This window comes from Corvus kubaryi, unplaced genomic scaffold (assembly GCF_017639235.1).
Source record: "Corvus kubaryi isolate FWS band 111438036 unplaced genomic scaffold, C.kubaryi_AGA036_p1.0 split1-37296, whole genome shotgun sequence".
Lineage (NCBI taxonomy): Eukaryota > Metazoa > Chordata > Aves > Passeriformes > Corvidae > Corvus > Corvus kubaryi.
In genome coordinates this window covers 17,078,322-17,088,311 of record NW_024582075.1, presented here as the reverse complement: position 1 = coordinate 17,088,311, position 9,990 = coordinate 17,078,322, and the positions used below count along the sequence as shown (strand labels likewise).

General features: G+C 37.9%; 1 protein-coding gene across 5 annotated transcripts in view; it reads left to right on the top strand.

The window, feature by feature from the left end:
• Nucleotides 1-9,990, top strand: part of JAK2 (Janus kinase 2) — a 95,532-nt gene that overhangs the window by 50,036 nt on the left and 35,506 nt on the right. For all 5 annotated transcript variants that reach the window (XM_042053969.1, XM_042053964.1, XM_042053968.1 and 2 more), the window contains 4 exons: nt 5,530-5,653; nt 6,422-6,539; nt 6,946-7,091; nt 8,355-8,676. In XM_042053969.1, coding sequence (XP_041909903.1) covers nt 5,530-5,653; nt 6,422-6,539; nt 6,946-7,091; nt 8,355-8,676 — 710 coding nt within the window. The remainder of the gene's footprint in view (nt 1-5,529; nt 5,654-6,421; nt 6,540-6,945; nt 7,092-8,354; nt 8,677-9,990) is intronic.

Here is a 9,990-nt window from a genome sequence, read left to right as displayed (position 1 = left end):
GGGGGGGGGGGGGTGGGGCTTAATGTTGATATCCTGAAACTCCACCTAGGAACATTTTAATTCTCACCATCTGAATTGCAAATAGGTTGGAAGTTCCATCGTATTTCCCTTGAAAAATGCTGATCTCTCTTGCAAAACCATAAAACAGCAGAGAATTTTTAATTATAACTATGTAAAAACACTATTTCAAAGCATTTTATGTGACAAGTGCTGGCAGTGTTTGCAGTTAATTAAATGTTTTCAAGGGAGAGACTGCATTGCATAATGTGATGATTTGTAGGCCCTCTTTACTTGTATGCTTTAGAAGAGATTCCTTGCTACTAGCAAGGGAATTCTAGGCCAGTTTTTTCTAATATGCTGAATTTCCAGAATTGACATGACTCAGGGTTCACGTGGCTCTGAGTTATCATTGAGCATAACTGTTCACTGAGGGTTGGTTTTTCTGTTTGGTGGTTTTGTTTTGTTTGGGGGGTGGGACATGGGGAGCGGGGGTGTTTGTTTGCTTGTTTTCGTGAGGTGGTGGTGTTGTTTGGTTTTTGTTTGTCTTCCTTTAGGTGATAGCCTTTCCTGAAAATCCACACAGAACATGCAGCCCCCTGCTGCTCCCCTGCTAGCTGGGGAATGAATTAATCAGAATTCTGTTTTTCCAGGAAAAGAAATACAAGCTTTGATTGACTATTCAGAAAGCATTTTGTTGACAGGATAGTGGCATTGAATGGGATGTTAAGGGTTTGGTAAGCCTCCAGTTTGTATGAATGATGAGTGCAAGATACTATTTTAATGTCAGAAAAATCAAGCAGATTTCCATCTGGTATGTGCAAGGGTACATAAGTTTTAAATAGTTTACTTGCACTTGTGTGAGAACTGATGTATGTATTAGACCTTTTATATAGAAAATTTGAGATCTTTAAAATTGCTTTTAATCATTCAACTAAGTGCTTTTATCTTTTTATGTCTAATAACTTACATGCTTAAATTGAGAGTGTCATATGACAGTAATTCTGTTGCAGACTCTGCATGGCTTTCACATTTCATAGAGGTGTCATGGCTTGTGATTTACACTTTCTGGTTTTTATCTTTTCTTAAAAGCAGGACATCAGCTTATAAAAACGCACAGTATGGGAGAAAGGATTACTAGTGCCAACGGAGGAGGAGATACAGAAAAACTGTATTTTCTTAGCTGCTTCAGGATAAATGAAGTAGTGAGACTTGTCTGGATGTGAAGCTCTAAAATCGTGAAGAGGAAAAGAAGAATCTACTTTCTTTTTTTTAGGGTTGAAGCAGAAGTTTGAAGTATAAACTTATGCTGTGTTGTAGTCTTTTGTGATGTTACTTGACAGTCTGTATAGCATGACAAGGCTCCTTTCTTTAGCCTTATGTAATAAATAAATTGTAAAGAGATCTTCTCATTGCAATAGTCCAGAAAATTTACTTGTTAGCCCTTGCTGGGGAAGCAAAGCAGAGAAAATTCTGATTAAGTATGTCTGAATCACTATCTTCTCTCCTAATTCATCACTGATTGAGTTGATAGCATGGTTAATGCAGTGCAAAAATCCAAGGGAGGCTTTTCAGTAACTGTTGTGAATAGCTTTTATGATTTTACTTGTGGTGAAAAATACTTTTCTCCTAAGTTTTCACTGCTGTTGACATGTCTAGGCTTCAGCAGAAGGCTTTTATTCCCCGTGCTAGTTTTTCGGTTTTCATTGTTTCTAGAGAAAACACTTAAGTACTGTGGTTATCACCACTTGAAAATTAATAGAAATTAACCTTCAATTAATAGAAATGGTAAGAGTTACATGAAAAGAGAAGTTTCTGGCCTCTTTGCTTTAGTCAGATTTTTGTGGACAATTTTCAAGACGTTATTTAATAAAGGGATTTGCTCTGTTTTATGATTGTTGAGCATTAAGTGTAGCAAAGCAAATGCATAATTCTCAAGGGGAAGGGATAAAAAAGTGAAACTCTTTTTCTTGAAAAACATGTATGATCTCTATGTCCTTGAACACTGTCAGTGAATGGTGCAGGTTACCATTTAGAACTATAAATGCCAAAGTATGAGGGATGGAAGGGTACACAGTTTACTTTTCATACAAAGGAAGAAAGAGGAGGGGGGAGAGGTTAATATAAATATTTCTGATTTTTAGGGGGAGTACCACAGTCTGTCCCCTACTTGGTTAAAGTTTCAGAATGGCAATGATATGATCTTGAAATATCTGTGGGGTTTTTGGAGGGGTGGGGTGGCATGGTGGTTGTCGTGTCTGTAGTGTATTTGGTCAAATACAGCAGCTTAGCATTTGAATTTAAGAATACTATTTTGAAGTATTTTCTTGTTCAGTGTGCTTACATGGGATGGTTAGTAGTTTGGGTAAATGTATTAGTGAGACTATGTAGGTCTCACTAGGTATATAGGTAAATACTCAGCATTGCCCTGAATGATGTTTAGCATAGTGATTCTTACATGCATTGCACTGTAATTGATCTGAAATTGTTTGGGATACAGACACCAAATTGAACAATATTTAGTTGCATGGGATAGGTTTCTTTCTAACTCCATAAAAAATTTCTCAAAACTTGGATGGATCAGATATGTCTTATTGTGCCGTAGATTTGCAACATTTAGAATTACAGCCAGTCTTTCAGTTACTAATCCCTTCAGGTTTTTTTCTGTGGAGGTTTTGTTTCATTTTGGTTTCTCTTTCGTTGCCTTATGTAATTATTTTCCATTTCTCTAGTTTCCTTAAGTCTATGAGTCCTTTTCATAGAAAGTCGTGTTAGGACTTGCAACTCTGGTATGTTTTGCAGAGCATTGGTTTAAGAAAGTGTCAGATGATTAGCCTACAGATTTCAGCAGTTTCATCTTCACAACTGCACAATAGAACTCTAGTTCTTAGCCCTCTTACTGAACCCCTATGGGGCAAACCGTTTTCTGTATCAATTTAATAAACTAGTTGTTGTTTAAGACCAAAATACGTTTTGTTCCAAAGGGTTATGTAGTTTTGTATGTGAAGTTGATTGGTTGTTCGTTCTTCTGATTGTCTTACATGCAGTTTAGATGTGATGAAAGAAATGTGGGGTCTGCCCCCTTCAGTAATTACCTAGATGTTGTTTAGAACAGAAAGAAATAAAGGGGTTTTTTTTTTCTTCTGGTTTCTTGTGAGAATTTCAGTTACTTCATTCTAAGTCTTTGAATAAGGGTGTGGGTACTTTGCCTTTTCCCAGAACTCTTTTGTCTCTTAAGGTCGTTTAAAGTTATTTCTATTGTCTTTACCTGTTCTTTTTTAATTCTTTTTTTGTCTTCTTACTCCAAATGTATTGCTTTAATGTAAAGTTTTCTTTAGATATGACCTACTGTGACTTTGACATTGTAATTTTTCATCCTCCTCTCTGGCCTTTAGGCCTGTTTCTCTTCCTATCTTTAATTCTAAAGACAGAATATATGTGTCAGTACTTGCAGTTCATCCTTTTGTGCTGTCCGTTTTCAGGCACTTAACCTGTTTTCCAAATCTAACACTGGCATCACATGGATGCATAACACTGCAGCACAGCATAGTGATTAGGCTGTGTTTCAGCTGGGAGCCTCAAAGCCAAGTTAAAATTCTGGTGCTGCTGAACAGTTGATGCTCAGCTGATTTCTGTAGTTTCAGATTAAGTAGGATTGCTTGTCAGTTATCAGTAGCATAATTGTAGTGGTTTGGTCCAAAATACTCATTACTGTTTATCTTCTGTGAGATAAGAATTAGGAGAAATGCAAAGCAGGTGCCAAACTTGAAAGAATATAAAGAAGTTTATTAACAGACCTAAAAGAAGAAAAAAAAAACCATACCACGCCTTCAGAACACTTCTCCCTTCTCCCAATGACAATGTAAAAAGACAACCCTTGAGATGTTCAGTCTGTTTATCACTTCCATAATAACCTCGTTCAGTCCATTTAGAAAGAGGAGTCTCTCTTGTCCATGCTATGAAAACATTATCACAATGAGACAGCCGCCCGGGTTGGTTCTCTGCTTGCATGTGAGTCCCTTCCCATGACTTTGCAGCTTTTCCCACGACTGCTTTTGAGGATCCACTCTTGAATTACTGGGGTACAATTTTAAGGTTGAGCCATTCAGAAACAAAAGTTCTCTTCACCCATCTCTGGGAGCACTTCATCTCTAAGAACAGAGGCCCTTCTCCTTCCCTGGGAGCAAAGGGTCTTCCTCATCTTCATCTCTAGGACTATCTCTGGGAGCATCTCTAGGAACTGAGGTCTTCTCCTTTTCCATTTGGAGTAAGAGTCCTCATCGCTTCCATCTCTCCCTGTTCAAATTTCTCATGAAATTACAGCTGCTTTAGCATCTGCCTATCTCAGCGCAGGTGCTTTTGCTCACAAGTACAAGTTGAACACTCCACCCCCCATGCCTTCATGAAATTACAACGGGTACTCTGATACATCATAGCTTTACCACAGAATTTCAGCTTTAAGCATCTCCTCTTTCTCCTCCCTCAGATTTTCAGCTCTTCACAGCACTAAAAGGGTTAATCTCACCCGAGCCTTGCAGCTGGAATTTTGCTTATCGTTGTTGGTCACATGATCTTTGCCGGGCAGCAGGGCAGCTTCAGCTGAATCTTGGCCGCACTGGAGAGGGGGAGCTGCCTGTCTGCCCATAGCAGGGCTGGGGGGGGGTTCCACAGGTGGAACAGGGCCCATGGCTCCAGGATGGCCGTGACCCGGCCCACTGGCCCCTGCATGGGACCCACAGCCACCTGTCCCAGCACCAGAAATGAGACAGAGGGAGCTCTGCCCGGGGTTTGTCTATTCCTAAGTGTGGATCACAGAGGCGGTCACAATTTAAGTGGCTAAAAAACTTGTCTGTATTCAAGCTGGCCACCTGATAGGTTCTGTCAGGTCACAGAGGAAGCTGTAAGCACCCCTTTGCAAGACATCACTTCCGAGACTATGCTTGCGTTAACCCATGACAATAATTCAAAGTTGTTGAGGGGAAAAAAATATTTTCCCCTCCTGTTTTATTTTAATAATATATGTTTGGGTTTGTTCTAAACTGAGTTACTAAAATGGAAATGGCTTGTGGTTGTCCTAGTCATTATAACTTTGTGTCACTTTACTTCTAATTTTTATGTCAATCTAAAGTCTTAAAACCAATGCTTAGTCTTAAAATCAAAGCTCAAATCAAATGATCTGATTTTGGAAAGGCAAGAAAAAAAATCTACTGTTGTAAGCTTTTTCTAAACCAAGAGGCTAAGAAGACGTTTTATTAAAAGCCATACAGAGAAAGTCTTGTAATATAACAGTGAGGAATAGGGCAACAGGTGAACAGAGTCTTCAGTCAGAAAACATAAAGGAAGAATGAGAAATTAAACTGGCAAAGCAGCCTGGAGGTTATGGGATCATGATTGCTGTGTTGTTGGCAATATTGATACCTGCTGCTAGTAGCAGTAGAGCTCTGTGGCAATCTACTTTTAACCCACAGTATTTTTTTAATACTTTGCGAAAACACTTTCCTATAGATGTTTGCTTCTCTGTTCTTCATGTAGGTATCATGCCAGTGTATCATAACATGTTTGCGCTCATGAGTGAAACAGACAGAATGTGGTATCCCCCAAATCACATCTTCCATGTAGATGAAGCAACCAGACTCATCTTAATTTACCGGATAAGGTAATAATCTAAAGAAAACGTTACACACTTTTCATGCTAAAAAAACCTGAGAAAACACAACCAATATGATATTTAGTTGAGCTGTAGTTTCTCTTAGAAGTTATAGACAGATTGCTGGTGCTTTCTGGAAAACAAGGAGCTAAAAGAATCAAAAAATATTGGAGTGATATGAATTATGTACTTTATTAATTTTATCTGTCTAGTTTACCACTGTCAGATTGAAGAAACAAACAATAAAAATACAGCAGAAGTAAAAATAATACCTTTCTTAATAATGATACATCTCCTTTGTGCTTGCCTGTTTGAAATGCAGAGTAATTACCCTGTGTAGTCATGCATGTTTCTGCAATACAACCATTTTTCCCTAACCTTATATTTGAATTTGGACAGCTAAAACTATCGTCACAGTTTTCCTTTTGTTAATTACTTAGTGTCTTTATACTGTGTAATTTGGCCTGAATGTCTCTTTAGGAACTGTTTCAAAAGAAACTGGAAGACGCTAATAAGATTCTCTGTGTTCTGATTAGTGAGAATGACTTAGCAAAAGTCCTTATTCCTATCAGTACAGTATATCACCCTGCTTAAATACTGTAGTGCTTTAAAACACCAAGAACTGCTGGATCTGAAGCCTTCATTGACTAACTGAGGTTTCATAGTGGTCCTCCAGACCAGCCAGCACTAGTTTCATGTGTATGAGAGCAGTAATGTCTGATGTTGGTAACCAAAATGTCTGTTTATTGATGTTTGCTTAAATTTATTTCCTACCAGGTTTTATTTTCCCCACTGGTATTGCAGTGGCAGCAACAGAGCATACCGGTATGGCATTCTTCGTGGTGCAGAAAGCCCTGTCCTTGACGATCTTGTCATGTCTTACCTATTCGCACAGGTATGATTTGCATGGTTGTTTTTAAATGCAGATTGGTAAAGGTTATTAGTATTTATTCCCTTTCCATCTTCTCCTAGTAATTCTGAAGGCTCTTGAAGGCTTGAAGCCCTCTCAAGCTCGAAATTAAATTCCATGTCCTATTGTGTATTTGGAGAGATGAAGTTCAAAACAGTGCTTTTAAGCATGATAGCAGCTGGTATTCCTTATGAATAAGTACATGTTTTTGTGGATGAAGTAGGTCATTCAGTCTTTAAAGAACTAAGCCAATAAATCCCCCCCAAACAAGCCAAACATAAACAATCAAACAACACAACAGCAGCTCCCCCCGACAACTGCACCCCAAATCCTTCTTCTTGATAAACAGCACTACTACAGTTTTCATTTGTTTTCTTGCATTCTTTCTCAGTGGCGAGCTGATTTTTTGGATGGATGGGTACAGATGCCTGTTACTCATGAAACACAAGAAGAATGCCTTGGAATGGCTGTTCTAGATATGATGAGAGTGGCCAAAGAAAAGGACCAAACCCCAATGGCCATTTACAATTCAGTCAGGTGATTCTGTCATTTGTAACTGTTTCACATCTATCTGATGCCTAAATGTTGTATTTTTGCACGTTAGTATTTAGGAGGAGGTGTTCAGCTGTTGGCAGTTGATGTATTCTAATGGTTACATAAATTTACCTATTGTGTAAACTAGAAATTAAAAGAAAATTTGTGTAATGATGGCCATTCATGATTTGGAGACATGGATTTGACTCTTAATGAAAGGTAAGGCAGCAGCTTCTTATCTGAGAAAATATGTAAGAAATAATTCGAGGTGAGACGCCTTCTGAATGTCATCAGATCCAACCGCATGTTCCTGTCAGGGCCAACTTCAAAGGTAGATGAAGTGACTCAGGGCCTCATCCAGTCAAATTCTGAAAATGTACAGATGTGGAGATTCCCCTATATCTCTGTGCAGCTTTGTCCTGTGCATGACCACAGAAAGATTTTCTCTATACCTAATCAGTCCACTCTCTGATACCAATAATCTTCTCTTGTCCTTTCATGTTATTAGGAGATAAATCATAGAACTAGAGCCTTCTTTTCTCTAGGCTGACCGAATCAACTCCCATATGCCTCTTCTCTCATGTCATGTGCTCCAGATCTCTGCTAAACTTTCTTGAGTTTGTCAATTCGCTTGGGTGTATCAATCCTATCAGTTTCTGCTTCAGCTGAGTTAATTCTGTCCCTGCTTGGTACTTCGTTGATGTTTGTTTTTTAATGAAACCTAGTGGGAGAAGTTAGAAACAGAATGAGGCCAGCTCGTTGAGGGTGACAACTGCAGCTCTTTCACGTCTTGATACAGACTATGGACTGTGAGATAGGAACTTCAGTGAGACCCAACCACAGTGTTGTATTCTACCCACCTGTATTTTCAGCCAGGAAATCTGTCATTTATCCATGTAGTTGCCGTGCAGTATCCTCTTCACAACTTCTACACCAAACAAAGCAATTATGTAACTTCTGCTGCCTTACCTCAGAACTTCACTAATGAAAGAACAGACATCTTTGAATTTATGGAAAATGCATTATGTTATTTATGTTGCAATTGAGTGAGGGTAAAAATGGAAAATGGAAGAAGACTGCGTTGTGTTTGAAAGAACATATTACAGATGTAGGAGAGGATCTCTGTTATCCTACAGCTGAAAAAATAACGGTACATTTAGAGGAAATAGTGTTTTCAATGTTGACTTGTTTAGCACAGAACTAATTATCTTTGCTGGATTTAATGAATAAAATCAGTAACCTTTTTTTCTGGTTATGTATTCACAGCTACAAAATGTTTTTACCTAAGTGTGTGCGAGCAAAAATCCAAGACTACCACATTTTGACACGAAAAAGAATAAGGTACAGGTTCCGCAAATTTATACAACAATTTGGCCAATGCAAAGCCACTGCCAGAAACTTGAAACTTAAATATCTCATAAATCTGGAAACCCTTCAGCCTGCCTTCTATTCAGAGGTTTTTGAAGTAAAAGAACCTGGTGGAGGTCCTTCTGGAGAGGAAAGTTTTGCAACCGTTGTAATAACTGGAAATGGTGGAATTCAGTGTTCAAGGGGAAAACTTAAAGACTGTGAGACACTTGGAGAGCAGGTAATTTTTAAAAATTATTTTGATAACTGAGCAGTTTGTTATGGAACAGAGTAATAAGCTTATTTTGGAAGTTCTGATTTAGCTCAAGCAAATTTGGTAGGCAAATTTTACTTCACAATAATGATACAATTTCCACATGGCTGAGGATCACAGAAATATGTTGACTTAAACAGTGCAAAATTTTAAAACCAGTTTTTTATTGAAATACTAGAAGAAAGTTGTGTAATACTTCTCTGCTTGACATATAAAAAATGTGGAAATGTAATGACCATGGCCCCAGGTGTAGGTAAAATGCAGAAATTCCCCAAATTCACTTTGAAAACAGGGATCTAAGGACTCCAAACAGGTTAATTTCCCTATACCTCTTTCCTGCTGCAGTTGGACGCCTGCCAGTGCCTCAGTTAGCAAATTTAAAGTGACATCTCTGTGAGTGTGGAGTCCATATAGTCTTTGTTCAGGAATTAGGTGCTAAATGGTTCCTATTGGATTAGTAATGGTTCCTAATGCCTAGTAATCACGTACTGCTGCATTTTTATTTAAGGGTATTATTTTGTGTGTGTATGACTTCCCATTGTGACTGTTCATTATGCTGAGTTTGCCAAAACCTGGTAGAAACTCAAAGCAGTATGCATTGAGAGTGCGGGAATTTTCCAAAGGTAAAAGTAAAGGCAAAGTGGAGCATGTATGAGTTTTTCAAAATAATTGCTTCTGTTTGGTACTTTTGATTCATAATATATAGCAGGTAAGATCAAACTATAAAAGGTAGTTATTTTTACAGTGTGCTGTAATAATTTGTAAAAATGCTATATACTAGTGGGTTTTTTCAGTACTTAGCAAAAAGTAAACCTGATTACATGTCCATATTTTTTAATGTGTGGTGTTCTCAGATTATTTGTAGACTGACAATTACCTCATTCATAGTTATGTATCAGCCCTCTGCCTTCCCTAATTTTCCTGTAAGTGCCAGTTGCTCTGGCAGGAGCTATCATAAATGTCAGATTTTGCAATTTCTGGTTTTAGGTGTGCAAAATTTAGGCATACTGTGCTGTTTGGGCTTGTCAACCAAGCCTTTACTAAGAGTAGTGTTTGAAGGAATAATATTTTTTACTAAAGATCGCCAAATTATTTTTTCATGGTTAAAAATATTATCATTCCATTATTGACACTGCATATATTTTCACTGGTAAAGAAACTTTATAAATAGTTTGAAAACTGAATGAATTAATGCAGCTGCTTGTAAACATGATCATAACTTGTTTCAGTAAACTTTACTGATGAATTGTCATTCAGGTACTGAATTGAAAAGTAATTTTT